This window comes from Mobula hypostoma, chromosome 3, assembly GCF_963921235.1.
Source record: "Mobula hypostoma chromosome 3, sMobHyp1.1, whole genome shotgun sequence".
Classification (NCBI taxonomy): Eukaryota; Metazoa; Chordata; class Chondrichthyes; order Myliobatiformes; family Myliobatidae; genus Mobula; species Mobula hypostoma.
In genome coordinates, this window is record NC_086099.1 from 40,606,513 (window position 1) to 40,632,814 (window position 26,302).

General features: G+C 38.4%; 1 protein-coding gene across 1 annotated transcript in view; it reads left to right on the forward strand.

The window, feature by feature from the left end:
• LOC134343336 (sodium channel protein type 9 subunit alpha-like) overlaps nucleotides 1-26,302 on the forward strand; it is a 144,054-nt gene that overhangs the window by 15,489 nt on the left and 102,263 nt on the right. Inside the window, exons 5-8 of the mRNA XM_063042020.1 lie at nucleotides 171-288; nucleotides 11,426-11,673; nucleotides 17,371-17,556; nucleotides 24,771-24,938. Coding sequence (XP_062898090.1) covers nucleotides 171-288; nucleotides 11,426-11,673; nucleotides 17,371-17,556; nucleotides 24,771-24,938 — 720 coding nt within the window. The remainder of the gene's footprint in view (nucleotides 1-170; nucleotides 289-11,425; nucleotides 11,674-17,370; nucleotides 17,557-24,770; nucleotides 24,939-26,302) is intronic.

Below are 26,302 nucleotides of genomic sequence, written 5' to 3' on the forward strand. Positions count from 1 at the left end.
GCTTCTGGTTTGTGGAACACAGGGAACCTTTTAAATAAAAATTAGTAACCATTGATTCTCCCTCTTTGATGTTGGTTCTACATGACATTGTTATTACTGCTTAATATCAAGAAGTATTCTTCTTTCTTTTTATAACCTTAATCACACTTGTTAAATTATTCTTTCATAAGAATAGAAAATGTAGTAATCGAAATCCAAAAGATCATTTTCGCAAATGTGGACAAAAACTGGTTCGAGGTTTCTCAGTGGATTCTGCCTTGTCTCAAACAACACAACTTTCACAGTTCGGTGAGTTCACTTTGGTATACTTGCGAATCAATTGTTTTTTTTAAATTAATATTGCCATTTCAATATATGTGCAGCTAAGCATAGAAGTACTTTCCACATTTTCCCACATCTCATTCCAAATGCTAAACACAAATTAACATTTGAGGCAAGAGCTTTATATTGTATTGATCATGAAGTTTGTCAATCATTTTTCTCCATAGCTAACTGGAGTATTGAAATATGAGACTTCATTTGTCAAAGTGCAGGTAGTATTTCTGGTTTACACAACAGCCACTTGGTGTGCCAACATTTCACTCCAAAATCAGTGCCAGCTCCAACGTCCAAAGAGGACTGCTTAATCATAAATCAAAGTAACAACTAGTTGTTAAATATCTTCGCAAATATCCAGGGTATTATTGAGATGAACATATATTTGAATTTATGAAATTAGAGCCGGCCTACAGGTATGGTACCACACTAGCCAACCAATATTCCAGCATAGTGAGTCTTGACATTCAGTTCGATGCAAGGCCTAAAAACTTGACTATCAAAAGATGTCAGAGAATAGATTCTAATCTAAACGTGATGTTAAACCTTCAAGGGTCTGGGTAGTTCCCAATAAGGTCTGGAGAATGACCTAAACAATTAATTAACAGTCAGCTCTCGGTATGTAATAAATGTAGCCTTGCCTAAATCTGCAAACTGAAAAGAAGGCTACATTTCTTAAATGTTGATGCTAAAGGAGATTTATTCTGTGATGACTCTCACAGGAGTTTCTTCCCCCAGGCAGTTAATCTGATCAACCATTCTAGTTAGCCCCCACCACCACACACTCTGTTGCCACAGTCCCTACACTGCACTGTAAACAGTTTAAACCACTTCTTATAATGTTGTTTACGTTGTAAATATATACTGGTATTTATGTATTTATGCACATTTTATTCCATGTCTGTGCTAATTTTATTTTGATATAATCTGTTATTCTCTATTATTGAACGTTGTTGGTTTTATTGCATGTAGCACCAACACACATAGCAAATTCCAAATATATGTAGATGTATACAGTGATGAAAGTTGATCCTTGAGGAATATAAAATCTCCAATTTGATGAACTTTACAAACTTTCTGACATTTCTTGTATAACAAATCAATGGATTCTTACATTAACAGATACTGTATGTCATCATGAGAGCAAAAATAGACTGATTAAGTATAGTAAAAGGCAAGTAACATCAATATATTTGTGCAGAGGCAATACTGCAGGATTAGAAATCCGGAGTTTTGGACTAACAATCAATAATGAACACAAATTCTAAACCTATTGTGCCAGCTTAGAAATTTCGGTTCACATAAAACAGCGGTCCCCAACCACCGGGCCACAAAGCATGTTCTACCGGACCGCAAGGAAACCTTTCATCATTCCCTGTCACGCCCACTGTTGTGCATGAACGTACGCGAGGTCATTACGTATGTGAGGTCATTACCCACATGTCATCCATGTGAGGGCGGGAAGGAGATCCACTCCTCAAGCTTGCAAATGACGGCGGGCTGAAAAGTATGTTTGACATAACATCTCTGCCAGCATTCCGGATCAAAGTCAAGGCTAAATATCCTGAGATAGCCACGGAAGCACTGAAAACGTTGCTTCCATTTCCAACCTTTTCTGCGAAGCAGAGTTTTCTGCAATGTATGCAACGAAAACTAAATTGCAGAATAGACTGGACATAAGGAACCCCCTTCGAGTATCACTGTCTCCCGTCACCCCTCGATAGGACCGTCTTGTTGCAGGGAAACAGCCAGGGCTCCCACTGATTCAGCGATATTGGTGTGTTGCAATGATTTTATATGTTCATACGGGGAAAATATGTACTGTGTGGTTAATATCCAAATGTTACTTAAAATGTAATGATGCTATTGACTTATAAGTGACTTATATAAACATATAACAATTGCAGCACGGAAACAGGTCATCTCGGACCTTCTAGTCCATGCTGAACGCTACTCTTACCTAGTCCCACCGACCTGCACTCAGCCCATAACCCTCCATTCCTTTCCTGTCCTGTCCATATACCTATCCAATTTTTCTTGAAATGATAATATCAAACCTGCCTCTATCACTTCTACTGGAAGTTCGTTCAACACATACTTCAAGCTCCCCTGATAATCTGACTTATCACTATATTCATGTGAGGAAGATATGCGCTGTGTGTTTAATATTAAATTCGTTAGAGAAACCCTTTTAGAAACAAAATTGAGCGTATTAGCCACTTATCACCTATATTCCGGTCGTGATTAACATCACAGCCCCCCCCCGAACAGAATCGCCAAAAACGATTTGCAGGGGTAAAAAATCGGCAGGTACACGCATGCGCAGGTCACACATGCACGCTGGTGCCTGCGCAAGGCTTCATGGTCATTGTAGTCTTTCTTGGGTAAACACAATGTATTTAACTGCTACTCTTGTCCGTTGGCAACCCTACCCCCAACTCCTCCCCCGGGTCAGCCAGTCCGCAAGAATATTGTTAATATTAAACCGGTCCGCAGTGCAAAAAAGGTTGGGGACCCCTGACATAAAAGACTTTCAGCCTGTCATATTCACACAAGCTCTCTACCAAAGCAACTCTCCACTTCTACACACTGGACCTTCATCTGTTACTTTGCAACTATTTCATACACTTACCCAATTCCTGTTTGAAAACCACAAAGGAGTCTATCTACACCACGCACACAAAGAATTTCAGATACCAAACACTATGCATTCAAAAGTCTTACCTCAATCAACCTTGATTCTCTTTCTTTAATTTTATATCTGTGACTACTAGTGCTTGACCCCTCCAACAAATAGCCTCTCACTATCCACTCTGTCCAGACCCTTCATAATTTTACATACTTCTATCAAACGTCATCTCAGCCTTTTTCTCTCTAAAGAAAACAGTTTCATTCTCTCTAATATATCCTTGTAAATGTAATCCCTCATCCATTTTCTTTTTTTTTCAGGATTGTCTCTAATACCTTCACATCCCTTCTATAATATGGTAACTGCAAATGGAACACAAAATTCTAGCATAACCTCTGTACTTTAATACTTTTTTTATTGTTAAAATCCATAAACAATAAATCTAATGGCATGTTGGCCTTCCTAACAAGGAGAGTTGAGTATAGGAGCAAAGAGGTCCTTCTGCAGTTGTACAGGGCCCTGGTGAGGCCACACCTGGAGTATTATGTGCAGTTTTGGTCTCCAAATTTGAGGAAGGACGTTCTTGCTATTGAGGGAGTGCAGCGTTTGTTCATGAGGTTAATTCCCAGGATGGCAGGACTGTCATATGTTGAAAGATTGGAGCAAATGGGCTTGTATACACTGGAATTTAGAAGGATGAGAGGGGATCTGATTGAAACATATAAGATTATTAAGGGGTTGGACACGCTCGAGGCAGGAAACATGTTCCTGATGTTGGGGGAGTCCAGAACCAGAGGCCACAGTTTAAGAATAAGGAGTAGGCCATTTAGAACGGAGTTGAGGGAAAACTTTTTCACCCAGAGAGTTGTGGATCTGTGGAATGCTCTGCCTCAGAAGGCAGTGGAGGCCAATTCTCTGGATTCTTCCAAGAAGAGTTAGATAGAACTCTTAATGATAGCAGAGTCAAGGGATATGAGGAGAAGGCAGGAACGGGGTACTGATTGTGGATGATCAATCATGATCACAGTGAATGGCCGTGCTAGCTTGAAGGGTCGAATGGCCTACTCCTGCACCTATTGTCTATTGTCTATTATTTTCTATGCCTTTTTACAACTTACGCCACCACTATCAATGGTTTGTGCACAGATATCCCCAAGTGCTCAGCTCCTCTGACCCTTTATTCTATATTGCCTCCTCATTCTTCCAAGCAAAATGCAAGACTTCACTTTTCCTTAAATTAAACTTTATTTTCCAAGCTTCTGTCTATTCTTCCAATCTGTTTGAATCCTGCTCTGATGTATCATTATCCTCTTCAACTTCTGTTCTGTGACACTGCAAATTTAAAAACTGTAGTTTGAATTCCAGTCTAAGGCACAAATATACAAAAGTCTTAGGCACATATATATATATATAGCTAGGGTGCTTTAAGTCTTTTGCACAGTACTGCCATAATTTTATGTATTCCACTGCACAGCTGCTGCAAAAAATAAACAAATTTCATGACACGTGAGTGATGATAAAACTGATTCTGATATGGGTCCTAATTATGGACTGAGAGTGGGAAGGGAGCAGGGAGGGGGGAATCATGCTTGGGAAAAGGGAAAGGAGTGTAAAGCAGCTGAGAGACATTCTGTAATGATCAATAAATTAATTGTTTGGAAGTAAATGATGTTGTCTGGTGTCTCAGGGCTGGGTGTGTCTGCACCTGCGCCAACCCCACCCCAGCAATCCTTCTCTAACACCTGTACCACATCCCTCAGGTGTGCTTGATCCTTGCCATTCCTGACATCCTTTGCTCCTGCAAGATTTACAAACACACTCTCTGCTCCACATTGACAAATACAGTACTGTGCAAAAGTCTTAGGAACACAAGCTATATATATATATATATCTGCCTCAGACTTTTGCACAGTACTGTAGGTAAGAAAGAAAATCACTGGCCCTAATACTAAACCCTACAGAATGCCATTGTTCAGTTTTCTCCCATCCAAAAATCATAATTTGGTCACAACCCTCCGCAGACAGCGGCTATACTTTACTGGGTGTTTGAAGAGATTTGGCATGTCAACAAATAACACTCTAAAATTTTTATAGTTGTACTGTGGAGAGCATTGTGACAGGCTGCATTACTGTCTGGTATGGAGGGGCTACTGCACAGGACTGAATGAAGTTGCGGAAGGCTGTAAATCTAGTCAGCTCCATCTTGGGCACTAGCCTACAATGTACCCAGGACATCTTTAGGGAGCGGTGTCTTGGAAAGGCAGCATCCATTATAAAGGACTTCCAGCACCCAGGGCATGCCCTTTTCTCACTGTTACCATCAGGTAGGAGATACAGAAGCCTGAAGGTACACACTCAATGATTCAGGAACAGCTTCTTCCCCTCTGCCATCCAATTTCTGAATGGACTTTGAAGCTTTGGACACTCTCTCACTTTTAAAATATACAGTATTTCTGTTTTTGCACATTTTTAATAATCTATTCAATATACATACTTGATTTACTTGCTTATTTATTGTTTTATTTTATTTATTATTCCTTTTTTTTGTCTCTGTTAGATTAGGTATTGCATTGAACTGCTGCTGCTAAGTTAACAAATTTCACGTCGCATGCCAGTGATAATAAACCTGATGCTGGTTCTGTGTCATATGGAGGTGGCTGGGAACGGACCCAAGACACTGAAGTGCTAGGAACAGGACTAGGATACAGGGTGAGGGCAAGGACATGGACCCAAAAACCAGGAACCCGGAACAGGACTGGACAAAATAGCTAGGAGCCCAGGCTTGGACTCCAAGGCAGAGACTGGACAAGAACCCAATACCTGGGTCTTGCCTCTGGCTCGGACCCCAGAACTAGGCAAGGACAAGACTTGGCTGGCAGGACGAGGCTAGGGGCCTTGAAGCTTGGGGTCTTGAAGCTCGGCTTGGGGCGAGGCTCGAGGCTTGGGGTCTTGAAGCTCGGCTTGGTGCGAGGCTCGAGGCTTGGGGTCTTGAAGCACAGCTTGGGGCAAGGCTTGGCTAGAGACTTGAGGCGAGGCTTGACTAGAGACTTGAGATCTTGCAACTCCTCCTGGGCAGGGCACGGATCTCCACCCAACAGAGGCAAGGGACAGGAAGAGACATAGATACAGGGTGACTCCAAGACAAGACTTCAGGCAAGGCAAGAGTTACCAGCAAGACAAGGCAAGGCTTCAGGCAATGCAAGGCGAGACAAGAACTTCAGGCGAGGCGAGAGTTACTGGCAAGACAAGGCAGGGCTTCAGGCAAGGAAACAGAAGGCAGGGGAAAGGATACAAGGAGTAGGACAAGAACAATCCAGCAGCCACGCCCTGGTCTCTGGAGGTATTTATGCAGCCAACACCAACCAGAATCAGCTGCCTCAGTTAGTGCTCAACAGGGACAGAAAGAGGGTAGACAGGAAAACCTGGAGCAAGGGCCAATGGACCAGACCGTAAACCGGAATGCGGACTTCATGGACCAGACCATGACAGTAACCCTCCCACCCCCACGGGAGCCTCCTGGCACCCAAACAGGATATCCAGACTATGGATGACCCAGGCCGGTGGGAGGGTATTTAACAGAAGGGAACCCCGGGTGGCAAGAGGAAAACAACAGTGTCTGTGTCGCTGGGTCCATGGTTGGCTGAATTGTTCTGTCATATGGAGGTGGCTGGAAACAGACCCAAGTGCTAAACACAGACACTGAAGTACTAGGGACAGAACTAGGATACTAGGATAATAGGATAATAGGATAACAGGATACCAGGAGCAAGGACAAGAACAATCCAGCAGCCACACCCTGGTCTCTGGAGGTATTTATGCAGCCAACCCCAACCAGAATCAGCTGCCTCAGTTAGTGCTCAACAGGGACAGAAACAGGGTAGACAGGAAAACCTGGAGCAAGGGTCGATGGACCGGACTGTGAACTGGAATGTGGACTTCACGGACCAGACCATGACACTCTGATGCTTTAGACAGCTTTGTATCCACATAGGCAATATCCCACTTATTGTATGTCGTGCACTTCAAATTCACTGATAGCCTGTCAAGCGGCATCATATCAAACACCTTCCAAAGTCCTTGTCCATCATGTCAACTACATTACCTTCATCAATTCTATCAGTTATCTCAGTAAGTAAAGATCTGTCAGATTCATTGAGTACAAGTTTATCTTAACAAACCTATGCTGGCTTGCCTTAGTTGATCCTTTGTTCAACCAGGTGGCAAACAATCCTTCATTTAATCAATATTTCTAACAGCTTTTCCAGAAGTGAAGTTAAACTGATAGGCCTACAATTGCTATTCTCATCCTAATCCCCTTTATTTTTGCACAAGTCAGTTTTTGTTTGAAAAGGAAATGGGAAAGAAAGCTGCTATCATATTAGAGCAGAACTTTCATTCTCATACAAGGATCATTTGTTGTTAAGAATGTCTTCTTAAACAAAACTACTTTTATAGGTCACCTCTGCACTGCTGATAGACAGATGAAAGATGTTCATACTTGCATAAATTTGACTATGTCTATGCCCACCCTTCTCAAATGGGAAATACGGTCAGATACTCCTCAGCCTAAAAGTAATTTATTGAAATACAGTTTGATTGTTCAATATTTATGCTGTCCCATGAATCTATTTCCTAGCTTCCTTGGAGAACACTGCACTGAAATATATCATGGACCAATGTGAAGGAAAGTTAAACTTGATGTTGACAAAGCTCTTTGCCAAATCATTCGTGCCTCTGATAGCTGAACCAAATGCTATGCAAAAGTAAAGTATTGCAAATGTAGTACATAAAATTACATATGTTCATTGGGTCAGTCCCATGCTGAGTGGCTGATTGACATATTTAAAACATAGGTAGACCAAAGTGTGCATAGTTTAGTCAATGCTTCAAAACAGACTGCTTCTGTTGTGTTCTAGATTCAGTGATGTATAGCATGTGATTGGAGTCAGACCACACATGGTTGATTGTATTGGAGTCAGACTACAGAAAGATGGTTATGGTTGTTGGAAATTAGTCATTCCTGGACTTCACTGCAGGAGTTCCTTAGGAGAGTGTCATAGGCCTAACATCCTCGGCTACTTCATCAATGATCTTTCTTCCATGATAAAGTCAAAAAAGGGGATATTTGCTTATTACTGAACAATTGGCAATGAAGCATTCCTACTTGCATGCAATAAGACCTAGACAATATTCTGGCATAGGGTAATGAGTAGCAAGAAATATCCATGGCACAAAAGTATCGTCAGTGACATTGCCAGCAGGAGAGAATCTGGCCACTTGCCTTTGACAATCAATGATGTTACCATCACTGAGTCCCTCACAGTCTAAGGGTGTTACCAATGAGCAGGAATTAAATAAGACCAGCCACATGAATACTGTGGCTGTAAGAGCAAGTTCAAGACATGCACAGGGACAAATAATACCTCCAGGTTTGTCTACTGTCTACAAGGCACAGATCAAAGGTGTGATGGAATATTTTCTATTTATCTGGACGTGTACATCAGTTGCAACATTGATACAAAATGTACCATGGTTATTCATCTAGTTTACTCCAGCTGCATTTTCCAAAACCACAACCTCCTCCACCATGAAGGGCAAGTACAACAGACAAATTGAAATACACCACCTGAAAAATCCACCCCCCCCCCATGTATTATCCTGACTTGGAACTATATCATCAGTCCCTCATCATTCCAGGTCCTGGAACTATCCCACCCAAAAGCACTTGTGGAGTATTTTCACTGAAAACAATGTAGATACCTCCTCTTGAGTAGTTGGGTTCTGTATAATGCTGGCCTTGCCCTCAATGCCCATGGAAGACAAAATTAATTTAAAGGAATGATGTGGAAAACATAGAAAGGGTGCAGAGGAGATTTACAAGAGTGTTGCCTGGATTTGGGAGCATGCCTTATGAGAATAGGTTGAGTGAACTTAGCCTTTTCTCCTTGGAGCAGCGAAGGATGAGAGGTGACCTGATAGAGGTGTATAAGATGATGAGAGGCATTGATTGTGTAGATAGTTGGAGGCTTTTTCCCAGGGCTGAAGTGGCTAGCATGAGAGGGCACAGTTTTAAGGTGCTTGGAAGTAGGTACAGAGGAGATGTCAGGGGTAAGTTTTTTAAGCAGAGGGAGGTGAGTGCATGCAATCGGCTGCCAGCAACGGTGGTGCAGGCGGATACAATAGGGTCTTTTAAGGGACTCCTGGACAGGTACATGGAGCTCAGAAAAATAGAGGGCTACGGGTAACCCTAGGTAATTTCTCAGGTAAGGACATGTTCAGCACAGCTTTGTGGGCCGAAGGGCCTGTATTGTGCAGTAGGTTTTCTATGTTTCTATGTTTTTGTGAATCAACGAAGCACTCTGCCACATGAAGCAATCTTTGAAGGGACTTATCAGAACAAGCAATATTACATATATCGCATGGCTTCCTTGTTTTCAAAATAGAAAATACAAGCTGATTTAAAATGTTTACAACTTTTACCTATTTAACCAAGTCACAGGTTTCTATTCACTCTGTAATTTTTATACTGGCACTCGTGTTACTTGTTTTGAACTCACAGATTTACCAGGTATTATTGCAGTATTGTCCACTGAGTGATTTCACATCTTGATTGTGCTCAGAGTGATGATACACTAGCCCCACTTGAACAACTGTGGGATTTATGTTGCTCTTTAGGACTTCGGTTAGGAGTTTACCCCAGAAACTGGTGGGGAAACTGTCCTTGCTGGGCCTCAACACCTCCCTCTGCAACTGGATCCTGGACTTCTTAACAGAAAGGCCACAGTCAGTCCATGAAGTGCACAGATTAACATGACATGTCCGAGGTATAGGCAGCTGCAAAAGTAGTTATGAGTAAAAAGACAACCCTATTTACTGTAACAAATTGTGGGAGCCCTTCTGTTCACACATCGAATGGAAATGTTTTGATGAGTGAATAACATTGCTGATGTAAAGGATAAATGTCACAGACATAAGCAAGAAGGCTTCCTGTTAGTACTAATGATGGCAGGTACCAATGCAGCATTGGCAAGCACATCAATCCCAATGGATGATTGATACCCCACTTGAGGAAGTAATAGGAAAGCTACAAAGATACTTCAATTTAGCACAGTTGGAAAATGTAGAAAATTACAAGCATGGAATGGATACTCCTGAGCTACAAGAAACAATTATTAACTGTACTTTTATTCCAAAATACCTATTGCAGGATTACAACTGCACTGATTCCTTGAAGATCATCCATAGTCATGGCAAAGATCTGTCTGTGTAGTGATTTTAACAGAGCAGTGGAAACCATACAATAGCTTTTGCACTCCTCTTAAGACGTCATGTCAAGTTTATTGTCATCCTTTACATCAGCAATGTTATTCACTCATCAAAACATTTCCATTCGATGTGTGAACAGAAGGGCTCCTACAATTTGTTACAGCTACTGAAATTTTCAATGCAATCAACTGAGGGCTGGACTACTATTAAAACAGTAAATAGGGTTGTCTTTTTACTCATAACTGCTTTTGCAGCTGACTTGATTTTTCTCTAACTCAAGCCTATACCTCAGACATGTCATGTTAATCTATGCACTTCTGCTCTTAGGGGATTCTAAACCGTGAAAAGCATCCATTGCTGAGCGTAGCATTCTGTACACATGGATATTTGTGGTGTATTCAAGGGCTTCTCACAGACTGCTTCCGGGGTTTTCATTGCATGTTCTTCAGCCCAGAGTGCAATTTATCACAATCCTTAAAAGGTGATTGGCTGAAAGAAGTAATTTTTTTTTGCAATCGGGATTACCTGTGCTACGATCGAAATTTGAAATAAGGACAGAATAAAGCTCGAACTCCTCAGCAAATCAGTCAGCAATAGTGTGGGAAAAATAGACATATCTATGACCTTTTATCAAGCAAAGTAGTTTACAATACTTTGAATTAAGATGCTGCATTGAAATTATGCAATACCTATTAATTTGCCTTTTCTCATCTGTATATTGTTTCCTTAATTTACGTGAACGCTGGACATTAGCAGAACAAGTTAACAACTGATTCTGAGTTATAGGTCAGCTATAGTGTTGATCTTCTCCACATAGTAGCTTCATATATGAGTACAACCCTTTGTGTGTGTTAAATGTCATGTAGCATTGCTTTTTTCACCTAAATTTATCAGTGTAGATATCAGAAAAGTCTAATTTGATAAAGTGCCTCTCTGCTGATGATGTAATGTACATTTCTCAAGAGGGAGTGCAAAAGATATTGTGTGTCATCCTCTGCTTTGTTAAAATCACTGCAAAGACAAATATTTGCAGACAAATCTCTTTGCTTTCAGTACCATGACTTTAGATGTACTGCTGTTACTATCCTGCAACAGGTATTTGGGAATGAATGTACATGACTAATTGTTTCTTATAGCTTGGGAATATCTGTTCCAAGCTTATAATTTGATACATTCTGAAATGACATTTTCTAATATTGTATGCATTTTCTGCAGGTGAAGAGGAAGAAACTGAAAACCAAAGGAATTCAAAATGTAACTCCTTGAAAAAAAGACTGAGGCGAATGTTCTGTTCTTGGACCTGTTGTCCAGGATTCCTAAGACTGCAGGAATATCTAATAATGGTTGTATCACACCCAATTTTTGAAGGGGTGATTACTATCTGCATCCTAATAAATACTCTATTGCTGTCAATAGATTACCATCAGGCACCATATACTCAATCACTAGAAAGTGGGAACACGGTAAGTATTGCATAAAGATAAGCACAATAAATGTAATATAATCAAAGTATTCAATAAAAGCCAGAATGTCTGCATTCTTTCAGCATTGTCCTGCTCTCTTGGATGTCTGCAAGAATGACAGAAACTAAACCAGCACCCAGATAATCAGAAACCGGGACCAAATGATGCTCTTAGGTATAGCTACTGTCATAAGTTTGTCAAGACTTCCTGCTCCGGAAATACTGCATCATACAGTGTCATGGAGATTTAATAAATAGTAGGTAGGAAAATAGATGTGTTAAACCCACTCTCTGACAGACAGACATAAACCCCACCTTGGAGGTCCAGGTCAAAATTGGGACTTGAATCATTGAAGAATATAGAAGTGTGATTTTCTTTCAAATGTACTCCTCCTAAAGGACGGACATAGTAGCTGCACTAAATTTCTTCCGATGATTTTCCCTGGCCTTGCACCATCTATACAACAGCAGCTGCTGAGATGTAGGCAATTTGGAGGGCCCACCAGTAATTCTTAGTAGAAAATTTACACTACTTTGCCAAAATAAGAACTGTTTTATATTTGTAAACACAGTACTCTTCTCAGTTCCTGTATTAAAACCCTGCTTTTTTTTTTAGCTTTATTTCACCTTAAGCTGCAAGGATAGAGGCCTTGCCAGCATCATCTTGTCAAGCTGACCCCTAGATAAAGGCATCGAGAACATAAAACAGTACAGCACTAGACAGGCCACTTGGGCCACAATGTTGTACTGATTTTGATGTCAGGTGTCCCGTTCCTGTGTATTACCCAAATTTCCCCATTCCCTTCATATCTACTTGTCTAACTAAAAGCCTCTTAAATTCTGCCAAACTGCCTGATTCCACTGTTATCCTTAGTAACCCATTCCAGGCACCTATCACTCTCTGTCTAAAAAACTGCCCCTCACATTGCCTTTACACTGCTCCCCGTGCCCCCCCCCCCACAACCTTTGAAGTATACCTGGTGTTTGAAATTTCTACCCCCTGAAAAAAGATTCAGGCTGTCTACTCTATCCATGCCTCTCAGAATGTTAAAAACCTTTTTTTCGTCTCCCCTCGGTCTCTGATACTGTAGGAGAATGACCCTTCTTATAGCTCACACCCTCTAATTTGACAACATCTTCTCTATCCTTTCCACGGCCTGCACATCCTTGCAGATCTGGGCACAATACTCCAAGTGCAGTCTGACAGAAGTTTTATATTGCTGCAGCATGATTTCCCTTCCTTTATACTCAACACCCCAAAAAATGAAGACCATATACTTATATACCATCTCATCTACTTGTGTATCCTCTCTCAGTGAACTATGGACCTGGACTCCATGATCCCTCCGTACTTCAATGCTGTTAAATAGCCTAGCATTAACAGGTTACTGTACTTTCTCCTTTCATTTGGCCTCCCAAAGTACAACACTGAGATTAAACTTCATCTGCCACTTCTCTGTGCTTGTTTGTAACTGATCTATATCCAGCAGTATGCTTTGCTAGCCCTTCAGACAGTCCACAACTCCACCACTTTTGGTGTCATCTGCAAACTTGCTATTCCGCCTATCTACATTTTCATCCTTGTCATTGAGCTATATCACAAAAAACAGAAGTTCCAACATTGATCCTTACAGAACATCACTGGTCACAGACCTCCAGCCAGCATTACAGCCTTCCACCCCTACTTTATGGATAGACAGTCATCAACCCCTATATAGTGCGAATATCAGTGACCCCATTGTAAACAAACCCAGAATGAGCAGCTAGCTGAGGAGGCCAGCTGTGGAGCAGGAGAGGGCTACCAATTGACCAACAGTGGACACTATTTAGAAACCATAGAAAAACTACAGCACAGAAACAGGCCTTTTGGCCCTTCTTGGCTGTGCCGAACCATTTTCTGCCTAGTCCCACTGACTTGCACGCGGACCATATCCCTCCATACACCTCCCATCCATGTATCTATCCAATTTATTCTTAAATGTTAAAAAAGAACCCACATTTACCACCTCGTCTGGCAGCTCATTCCACACTCCCACCACTCTCTGTGTGAAGAAGCCCTCCCCAATGTTCCCTTTAAACTTTTCCCCCTTCACCCTTAACCCATGTCCTCTGGTTTTTTTTTCCCCTTGCCTCAGTGGAAAAAGCCTGCTTGCATTCACTCTATCTATACCCATCATAATTTTATATACCTCTATCAAATCTCCCCTCGTTCTTCTATGCTCCAGGGAATAAAGTCCTAACCTATTCAACCTTTCTCTGTAACTGAGTTTCTCAAGTCCTGGCAACATCCTTGTAAACCTTCTCTGCACTCTTTCAACCTTATTTATATCTTTCCTGTAATTTGGTGACCAAAACTGAACACAATACTCCAGATTCGGCTTCACCAATGCCTTATACAACCTCATCATAACATTCCAGCTCTTATACTCAATACTTTGATTAATAAAGGCCAATGTACCAAAAGCTCTCTTTACGACCCTATCTACCTGTGACGCCACTTTTAGGGAACTTTGTACCTGTATTCCCAGATCCCTCTGTTCTACTGCACTCCTCAGTGCCTTACCATTTACCCTGTATGTTCTACCTTGGTTTGTCCTTCCAAAGTGCAATACCTCACACTTGTCTGTATTAAACTACATTTGCCATTTTTCAGCGCATTTTTCCAGCTGGTCCAAATCCCTCTGCAAGCTTTGAAAACCTTCCTCACTGTCCAGTACACCTCCAATCTTTGTATCATCAGCAAATTTGCTGATCCAATTTACCACATTATCATCCAGATCATTGATATAGATGACAAATAACAATGGACCCAGCACTGATTCCTGTGGCACACCACTAGTCACAGGCCTCCACTCTGAGAAGCAATCCTCTACTACCACTCTTTGGCTTCTTCCATCGAGCCAATGTCTAATCCAATTTACCACCTCTCCATGTATACCTAGCGGCTGAATTTTCCTAACTAACCTCCCATGCGGGACCTTGTCAAAGGCCTTACTGAAGTCCATGTAGACAACATCCACTGCCTCCCCTTCATCCACTTTCCTGGTAGCCTCCTCGAAAAACTCCAATAGATTGGTCAAACATGACCTACCACTCACAAAGCCATGTTGACTCTCCCTAATAAGTCCCTGTCAATCCAAATGCTTGTAGATTCTGTCTCTTAGTACTCCCTCCAATAACTTACCCACTACCGACGTCAAACTTACCGGCCTATAATTTCCCGGATTACTTTTTGATCCTTTTTTAAACAACAGAACAACATGAGCCATTCTCCAATCCTCCAGCACCTCATCCGTAGACACCAACATTTTAAATATTTCTGCCAGGGTCCCTGCAATTTCAGCACTAGTCTCCTTCAAGGTCCGAGGGAATACCCTGTCAGGTCCTGGGGATTTATCCACTTTAATTTTCCTCAAGACAGCAAGCACCTCCTTTTTAATCTGTACAGTTTCCATGATCTCACTACTTGTTTCCCTTAATTCCATAGACTTCATGCCAGCTTCCTTAGTAAATACAGATGCAAAAAACCTACTTAAGATCTCCCCCATTTCCTTTGGTTGCGCACATAGCCGACCACTCTGATCTTCAAGAGGACCAATTTTATCCCTTACAATCCTTTTACTCTTAATATACCTGTAAAAGCTCTTTGGATTATCCTTCACTTTGACTGCTAAGGCAACCTCATGTCTTCTTTTAGCCCTCCTGATTTCCTTCTTAAGTATTTTCTTGCACTTTTTATACTCCTCAAGCACCTTATTTACTCCGTTTCCTATACATGTCATACAACTCTCTCTTCTTCTTTATCCTGAGTTGCAATATCTCTTGAGAACCAAGGTTCCTTATTCCTATTCACTTTGCCTTTAATCCTGACAGGAACATACAAGCTCTGCACTCTGCACTCATTTTTATGGATCCAGGATATGAAACTCAAAAGAAGTTCCTCCTGACACTGAAACATTCCCCAAGATAATTGTGGTCTCTTTTAAGATAGTCAGCAGCAGTCCATTTACGGAGTGCTTTTTTACTAAATAGTTGGCGTGCATATGCTGTATGATCAAGCTACTTGCACCTGCAGACAAGTTTTTAGAATAGGATAGGACTCAATATGTAAGTGCATGTCATCTCCAGTCTGCTTTACATGAGCATGCTGAAAATAGTGTTAGCTGCCAGATGTGTGAAAATCGTCTATTCCCAATAAGTCCACACCCCACCACTCCAGCCAGCTGCCACATTCTAATTTTTACCGACATCAACCCTTCCCCTTCCCCCCGCCCATCCATTTTTCAGATGAGAAAAGCTAGGGGAAATTTGATAAGTACTCAAGTATTAGCTTGAATATAATTCAATAAATCAAGCCAGACTGACAGTTCAAATTAAGTCATACATGATTTTGTCTCGCTTAGCTATCTATGTATCACAAGAACCTTTGCAGAAAAATACAAATTGTAAAAAACTGGTGGCAAAAACTAAACAGCCCATTAACTAACATTTCCATTAACATTTTATTATCTTTATATCATTTCATATTTCATTATGAGGCAAAATGGAATGTTTTACAAAATGCCATTGCAGAGTTTTGCTTTAAAGATTTTGAGCTTTAGGCATGAGGTTTATTATAAAGTCTGGACAAGATGACACTTTTAAGTATTACTACCTCATACAAGCTTCACCTTGTATTGTTACTGGCTTCAACTGTTAACACGCATTTGACAAGGATTGTCAAACAGCTGTGTCTCTGATTTAAAATGTTGATATTTTTAATATTGTGAATTTATCATCAAATTTTATACTGAAAGGATTACACATTAAGTTTATAACTTTAATAAATATAAAAAAGATTTCTGTCAATGGATTGAAAATATAAAATGATAAAATGAGTAATAGGATGGATTTTGCTGAAGGAAAGCATTTTGAAGCAGTCCTCATTAGTTGCAAAATTATCTCCACCTTATTGTCCAATCTTTTATCAATAACGTTCTGGATTTGCCAGATACAAAGAGTGATGTAAAGAGAGATATAAAGAGTGGGAGGAACTGTCATAGGAAAGGATTAAATGAGGCAGATATAAAAATAGAAAAATAAAGATGGAAGTAATTAAGAGAGAGAGAGTAAGCAGAGGCTGAAGAGAAGAAATTGCTAATATTTCCAAGAACATAAACGTTTGAGACTTCAGAGTTGTTTAATTTTAGGATGAACTGCTTTATTGCCAATTCATTATCACCTATCATGTTGGTAAAACATCCTTGCACACCTAACGACCATGCATAACATTTTATGGTCATACAGTAAGCTTTTAAAAATATCAAAGTGTTTAAAAGTGAATTGCTCTTATGGGCAAAGTAGTGTGAATTGGTTGAGAGGTTCAAGAGTCTAGCAACTCAGTCACTTACTTCTCATACACTATTTGTACTTTGTTAACACATTAATTAATTTTCAGTGAGCTCTCAGTCCACAGAAGATTTGGAGATAACAAGGTACAAATCAGTAAATACATACTTCTGTTTCAAGAACAAAAAGATTTATGAAAACAACTATTTATAATATTACTTTCTTAATAATCTTTATTAAAATAGTGCAGAGGTGGAGGTTTTTTGACATGAATTGTATTTCCAAGTTACTTATTCATTGAACTACGATTGCACCTATTATATCTAGATTTGTCACTGATTATTAACATCTGTTTCTCATTTGTTTTTAGGTTTTATCAATTATTTTTATAATAGAAGCTATTTTGAAGGTGACAGCACTAAATCCTCTACCCTATTTTAGAAATGGATGGAATGCGTTTGATTTTATCATTGTTCTTCTGACTTGTTTAGAGTGGGTGCTTTCCACAGTAAATATTCCAACACTTAAACTTTCCATGATACGATCACTGAGAATGGTAGGTACATTTTACTTTATTAGCTATTATAAAATGTACTGTTACAATTACAAATCTTATGAAGCTGCATTTTAAGAAGATAGTTTTAAAAGCTGTATTCCTGGTATGTAAAGATTGGTGATTTAAGTAAAATGTGGCAATGTCATTATTTGGTAGGATACATGCAAACTAGGATATTGGCAAACTACTCAGAAAATGGCAGTAAACAATTTTTTACTCCCTCACAGTTTTTCTTTCCCCTCCTGAAGGTGCTGGCTAATACTTCAATTGTAAAGGCTGTCAAATCACATTGGGATTGTTTTTTTTCTTCAGGTTACACAATAGGACTTCAAAATCCTTTTGCAGTCTTACCTCAGCTTTTGCCAATAATATTCTGTATTATCTTGGTGAATGGGTGGGTGCGGTGGGGGGGGGGAGCTGAGAGGAATAAGTCTTGGTAGTATATTGAGAAGGCACAAAAGTTTAACAAATGCTGTTGGCAAGGTGAGCTCTGCTACTTTGTGCTTTATTCCTCTCAGAAACGTTACCAGATATGTGCTCGCTGTATCAATGTTGAGCCAGAAAGGCTGGAAAACTGGAATTCTTGAATCTTCACTCTTTTCCCATTTCAAATGCATTTATTACTGATTCACGGAATGTTTCTGCCCCATTAAGACCTTGGAGGAATCATCAAATTCAGAATGAAATATGGAATATCTGGATCCTATCCAAATTGTTTTTGCCCAGGTGGACTTCTTCTGGAATTGTAACAGAACTTCACTAGAATAACAAAGGATTATTGGAAAATTGATGTTTTCAAACTATTCATCATTCTGGATATTATATTTGAACCTTACTGTGTGATATTATATAAATTGCATAAATACAAATAATACAAAATTCATAAGAATACAAGTAAGTAATATGAATTACATTACATTTAAATCACAGTAGTATGATCACAGTATCCCATATTCCAAATCAATCATGTAGAAAAAAAAGATTGAATTATAAAATGAAATAAAATAACTGTATTTTAGTTTTAAAAATCTGCCCCCACTACCAAAATGAGCTGGTTGGTTAAAAAAAAAAGGGAAAAAAAGAAATACCTTACCATATAATATCATAATAATAATGGCTCAGATCCATATTTTAATAATAGTTCAAAGATTATGAAAATAACTCAGAAAGGGTCCCCATAACTTAAGAAAATCACGCTTAGAATCAGAAATCGAACAACGAATCTTCTCTAGATCAAGGCACAACATAACGTCAGATAGCCATTGAACATGAGGGGGCGGGGCGGCCTCTGTCCACTTGAACAAGATCGCCCTCCTGGCCATAAGAGACATAAAGGTCAATACCCGCAAATTAAATGGCTTCAGTTTTGTTACACTATCCTCAACAATACCAAACATGGCAGTGAAAGGATTGGGCTTAAAACTAACATTGAAAAGTATAGAAAAAGTTTGAAATACATCTTTCCAAACTTTTTCAAGGCTCGGACATGTCCAACACATATGAATTAGTCTGGCCACTCCATTAGTACATCTATCACAGTAAAGGGAAATATCTGTGTAGAAACAGGAGAGCTTGTCTTTAGACATATGAACTCTATGTACCACTTTAAATTGTAGTAAAGAATAACAAGCACATAATGATGAAGAATTAATCAATTTTAAAATAATCTTCCAGCTCTCTTCAGATATGAAAATCTGTAAATCCTTTACCCAGTCTCCTTTAATTTTATCTAAAGAGGCCTTTTTCAGTCCCAACAGCAGACCGTAAATGTAAGATATTGAACTGTTGTCAAAGGGTTTCAGATTAAAAATTGTATCTATTATATTCTTATCTGGACTTGTAGGAAATGTATGCAATTGAGATCTTAAAAATTCTCTAATCTATTAGTATAGAAAAAAGTGGGTGTTGGAAAGGTTAAATTTCATTGAAAGTTGCACAAAGGAAGAGAGATTCCCTCCATCAAACAAATCCTGAAATCGTTTAATACCCAATCTATCCCATTCTTTAAAAGATAAGTCCCTCCATCAAACAAATCCTGAAATCATTTAATACCCAATCTATCCCATTCTTTAAAAGATAAGTCAATTAAAGATGGTTTAAAAAAACAATTAGAAAAGATAGGACTTGAGAAGGAGAATCTCAATTAACCAAAATGTTTTCTAAACTGTAACCAAATCCTCAAAGTATGTTTGACCACCACATTTTCAGTTAGTTTATTTAAAGATAAAGGGAGCGAGGATCCAAGTAAAGAGATAATGGAAAATTTCATAACAGAGTTGGCTTCCAAAGAAACCCATGTAGGGCAATTCTCATGGTTAATGTAATATATCCAGAATGTAATATTTTGTATATTAACTGCCCAATAATGTAACCTAAAATTGGGTAAGGCAAAGCCTCCATTCTGTTTAGTTTTTTGAAGGTGAGCTTTATTTATACGAGGTTTTTTATTCTTCCATATATAGGAAGAAAGAATTGAATCCAAAGAGTCAAAAAAAGATTTAGGAATAAAAACAGGCACAGCCTGAAAAAGGTATATAAATTTAGGTAAGATATTCATTTTAATAGAATTAATTCAGCCAATCAGTGATAAAGAGAGAGACGACCAATTAGAAAGTGCTTTTTATCATAATTCATTAAAGTTAAAAAAATTTCCTTAAATAAATCTTTATAATTCTTAGTAATTGTTACTCCTAAATACGTAAATTGTTTTCTTAAAATTTTAAAAGGAAGGTTAATATCAGTTAGTATTAAATTGTTTAAAGGAAACAGTTCACTGTTATGCAAATTTAATTTATATCCTGAGAACTGACTAAAATTAGTCAGTAAGTGGAACACAAATGGTAAAGAGGTTGTAACATTAGATATAAAAAGCAATAAGTCATCAGCATAGAGAGACACTTTATGGGTAGTACCTCTCCTTAAAATACCAGTAATCTCTTTAGGCTCTCGAAAAGCAATTGCTAAGGGTTCTAATACCAAATCAAAATGCAGAGAGCTCAAAGGACAACCTTGTCTAGTCCCCCATTGGAGTTTAAAGGGTTTAGAATTCTGAAGATTAGTAAGAACCCAAGCAGAGGGGGATAAATAAAGTAATTTAATCCAATGAATAAAATTAGGTCCAAATTTAAATCTTTCTAAGGATGTAAATAGATAATTCCATTCAACTCTGTCAAAGGCCTTCTCCGCATCCAAAGATATCACACATTCCGATATTTCCTTAGATGGAGAATGCATAACATTTAACAAATGCCGTATATTAAAATGGGAATATCGATTTTTAATAAATCCCGTCTGATCGTCCGAAACTATAGAAGATATAATATATTCAAGTCTGCGAGCCAACACTTCAGATAAAATTTTAGTATCAAAATTGAGTAAAGAGATAGGTCTATATGAAGAACATTCAGTAGGATTCTTATTCTTTTTGAGAATAAGTGAAATGGAAGCTTCGTAAAAAGACTACGGTAATCTTCCTACCTTAAAGGAACCTGTAAGGGTAGAACATAAGTGTGGTATAAGCAAGGAAGAAAAAGCCTTATAAAACTCCCCAGAGAGTCCATCAGGTCCTGGGGATTTCCCAGAATGCAATTCTTGAATAACGTGAGCAATTTCCTCCTGGGAAATGGGTTGATCCAATTGCCTACGATCATCTATCGGAAGATTAGGGATATTTAATAGATCTAAAAAATTATTCATTGCATTATTATCCTTAACAGAGTCAGAACTATACAATTTGGAATAAAATTCCCTAAAAATGTCATTAATTTCAAAGTGGTCAGTTGTCATGTCCCCATTAATTTTACGTATTTCTTTAATTTGCCACTTGGCTTTAAGTGGCTTCAATTGATTAGCCAGTAGCTTACCAGTTTTATCTCCATGAATATAAAATTGACTTCTATCTTTTAAAAGCTGGGTCTCAATTGGATACGTTAAAAGAAGATCATATTTAGTTTTGGTTTCAATACGTCTCTTATATGTTTCAGGATCGGGTACCAAAGCATATTTATGGTCCAGTTGTTTAACTAATTAGCTAGTTCATTTCTCTCTTTGTTAGCTTTTTTAATGATGTTTGCAGTATAAGAAATAATTTGACCCCAGATATATGCTTTAAAGGTATCCCATATAATAAGACTAGACGTCTCTTCCAACATATTTTCTTCCAAAAAAAAAGAGTAATTTGATTCTCCATAAATTTTAAGAAGTCCTCATCGGATAACAGAGTTAAATTAAATCACCAAAATCTACTCATAGGGATAGGACTAGGGAGATAGAAGTACAGGAGAGTGCTCAGAAATAACAATCTCTTTATATTCGATCGATTGAACCAATGGAATCATTTGTCTGTCAATAAAAAAATAATCAATCCTGGTATAAGAATGATGGACATGAGAGAAAAAAGAATACTCCCCTGTCCGTTGGATGAAGAAAACGCCAAGCATCAACTATACCACATTTAGTTAGCAAGGATTGGATAAACAAAGCTGATTTATTAAGTGTGGCTGGTTTGACAGATGAGCGATCTGATACTGGATCTAACCAGCAGTTAAAATCTCCTCCCATCACAAGAGAGTACGTACACAAATCTGGCAAAAACGAAAATAGATGTTCAAAAAATCCTAGATTGTCTACGTTGGGGGCATATACATTGGCAAAAACAATCAATTTACTGTCTAACCTCCCTGATACAATAACAAATCGACCATTAGGATCTGAAACAACTTTATGCTGAACAAAGGAAACCGTATCATCTACAAAAATCGAAACTCCATGTGATTTTGCATTAAATGAAGAATGGAATTGCATATCCTTCCACCAAGTAAAAAAAAGTAAGCTGTCATAGCTACGTATGTGCATTTCTTGTAAGAAAATAATGGGTGCTTTTAATTTTTTAATATAAGCAAACACTTTGTTCCATTTAATGGGGTGATTCAGCCTTTTCACATTCAAACTAAATAAGTTAATATTTCGAACCATTTTAAATACAAATCATCATGTAATTAAAAGATCTGGCTATAAGTTATTAAAACTAGGAAGCAAACCGTAAGGTAAGGTAGTCAAACAGGCAATCCTATAATCAACCCAACACAGCTCCCAGAGAGAAATAGGCCCTAATCCCTCCCCCACCCAAAGCAAGAAAGCTGACCAATAGACAGTCAGCGAGCTAATAACTAGTTCCCTCCCCAAAAAATCCTGTTGACAGAAACTCCGATCCTACAAGGTCAAATATGTCCCTACCAAGACATAACATAAAAAGAAAAACAACTCAGTATTCAAAAACATAAAAGGATCAGTTTAAACAAATTCAAAGAAAGGTATACAGTATTAAAATAAAGCCTCAAAAAGGGATATGATAAAAAGTATCAAAAAATAGCAAAAGACAATATATGAACAGCCAAAACGTAAGCTTATTGAAACCTTATTTCAAATTCATATTAATAGAGGAAGAAATTGATCAAATAAGAAATATAACAGTTTTAGACTTCATCTTTCAGAAACTCCTTTGCGTCTTCAACCGACTTTATTCTTTTTCACAATCTGTTCTTCAAAACATTACTCAGACGGGCTGGAAACTGAAAGGATGGTTTATATCCTTTATTATAAAGTTCTGACATAACTTCTTTATATTTCATACGATCAGCCATAACTTCAGGTGAATAATATTCCACAAATCTGACCTTGTAACCAAGGAAATCGATCATTCCTTGTTGACAGGTATGGCGAATTAAAAGGTCCTTAATACGAAATTCATGAAAACTTAGAATGACCGACTGGGTCTCGCTGCCAACCACAATGGCTTCGAAGTCAGCGAGCGATATACTCGATCGAGCTTTGGCTCAGAAGGAAATAGAACAGGGAATAGCTATTTCAGACAGTTTGCAAAGAACTTCGTAGGGTCAGCGCCTTCAATTGATTCTTCAAGGCCCAGAATTCGCAAGTTATTTCTCCTATTTCTATTTTCTAGACTGATAATCTATTTCATCATTTTTTCATTGGATAAGGATAACTCTTTGCAGAGTTTAAATGTATCTTCAAGATCCTCTTCAAGTGTCACCAGCTTTGCAGTATTTTCCTGAATTCGGTTTTCATGCTCAGTTAAAGTTTGTTGGATTGTATCCAGTTTGCCATTAAGTTGTTGAAACTCCTCGGAAAATTCTGATTTTTGCCATTTAAGGAAGTCACTGATTGAATCCAAAGTGACTGGGGATTCATCCTCTGTTTCTCTTTCTTTAGCAGAAGCTTTTGTTCTTTTCCCAGCCATAGTAGAGCAGTATTAAAGTATTATAATAAGGTTTAAAAAAAAACTGGTAGGAGACAATAAAGTAAATAGGGTAGGAGCAATCTAAAATGATGTTACTCCATCAGCTGCCAACAGGGCTCTCTGAGTCACCCCAGCCACAATCTATTCCAGCTGCTACCATCCGGGAAATGGTACTGCAGCATAAAAACCAGGACCTACAGGCTCTGGGACAGCTTGTTCCACCAGGCCATCAGACAGATTAACTCATGCTGATTGAGTGTATTTCTATGTTACATTGACTGTTGTATTTATTATAAATTACTATGATTGCACATTTAGACGGAGACGTAACATGAAGAATTTTACTCCTTGTGTATGTGAAGGATGTAAGAAATAAAGTCAATTCAATTCAATTCAGTTGTCATCTACCTGCACTGCACTTACTCTGTAGCACTATATTCTGTATTTTTGTTAATGCTTTCCCTTTGTGCTACCTCACCGTACTTGTGTTTTAAAATGATCTGCATGGATGACTTATAAAACCAAGTGTTTTGCCGTATCTTGGGACATGTTGCAATAACATATCATTTCCAAACTTTCAGCAGAATCTGTTTCTCATAGCATCCCAATTTGCTTTCTGTGCCTGCAAGTTCTGTGGATCCAACACAGGAGATGGTCAATAGGTTAACAATAAAAAAAGGAAAATAACATTTTGAACACATAGATTATGATAAAGAACATCTAAAAATCCTTAGAAATATCACTTTTTCTTATGAACACAGAAAGATAAGGATGAAATGTCTATTGCTTTTTGCAGACCCACCCCCCATGCTCCCCCCCCCATTGAACACGGAAAGGTTATAAACATCCAACTTGAAGAATTTATTTAATCGATAAAATTAGGAAATAATATTATCAACTGTCACTTCTTCCAAAAATTGAATGTGTCTTATTTGTTGTTTTCTTTTAAACACAGCTAAGAGTTTTTAAATTGGCAAAGAATTGGAAAACGCTAAATACGTTAATTAACATCATATTCAAATCATTGAAGGAGATGGGAAATCTGACACTTATCGTCATCATAGTCATTTATATATTCACTGTAATAGGAATGCAGCTTGTTGGGCATGATTATGAAAATAAAGTAAGTATACAGTATTACAAAGTCTTAATTCTTCTGAATGTTTTTGAACAAGGTGATTTGTTTCTGATTGTATATCTATTTCATTGCTACGTGCTACAAATTAATTAAAGATTTTACAAAGATGCAGTTTTATAACATGCAATGGTGGGTTTTGCTGCTCTGTGTATCCTGAAGTGTGTTGCTAAGCTGGGCTGGTTATGCATCCTCAAGTGAACATCTCACAATGTCCCGTATTGTAAGCATCTAAATAGATTCACCTAGTGAAGGGCTTAGTTAAGTGTTAGAGGAGGTAAAGCTCAGAGCAGGTCAGAAGAGCTTTGATATCAGGGCTTAGAAAGTTAACTTATGAAGTCAGCTTGGATTTACTGTATAAATTTGTCACTCTATCATGGGTACTAGCCTCCATAGTATCCAAAACATCTTCAAGGAGCAGTGCCTTAGGAAGATGGCGTCCATCATTAAGGATCCCCACCACCCAGGAAATGCCCTCTTCTCATTGTTACCATCGGGAAAGAGGTACAGAAACCTGAAGGCACACATTAAGTGATTCAGGAACAGCTTCTTCCCCTCTGCCATCTGATTTTTAAATGGACATTGAACCCTGAACACTATCTCACTATGTTTTTTATTTCTGTTTTTTTGCATTACTTTTAACATAACTATTTAATAGGCATATCTATACTTAATGTAACTCAGTTTTTTTCTCTATATTTATTTATCATGTATTTCATTGTATTGCTGCTGTAAAGTTAATCAATCCCATAACATATCCCTGTGATATTAAATCTGATTCTGATATTTATATTAATTTAATTTGAATTTATTTTAATTTCAAAGCCCAAAGGATGAGATTGCACTTGCAGTGGCGTCATTTGGCTGAGATGATTGACCTCTGACAACAATATCCATCTTCTTTTCTATGAGTTATGGTTTGCACCACTGGAATGGTGGTGCAAAAGACATCACCCTTTGAGTTCTCTATACCAATTTTATTAGGTATCCTTGATACAACATTATTCAATTACTGCCTTGATGAAAAGGGCAATCACTCCCACCTCACTCTGAAATTCAGTTCTTTGGCCCCAATTGGATCTACCTGTATCACTGCTATATGTTTCTTCATCAGCCATACCACTCATCCACCATCTCTCTACTTCTCCTTTGCACTTTGTGCAAAGAAAATTGTGTAACGTTGGTTCAATAATGACCCTGGGTCTAGGACCTCAATCAAAATGATCATCAGCATGTCATGTAAACCCCATACAATAATATACAACAAAGAACACTTGACAATTTCTATCCCCTTGTGTCTGTTTATCCCCATTTTGTTTTGTTCACTTCTTCTGTCATTGCATGCAATTTCA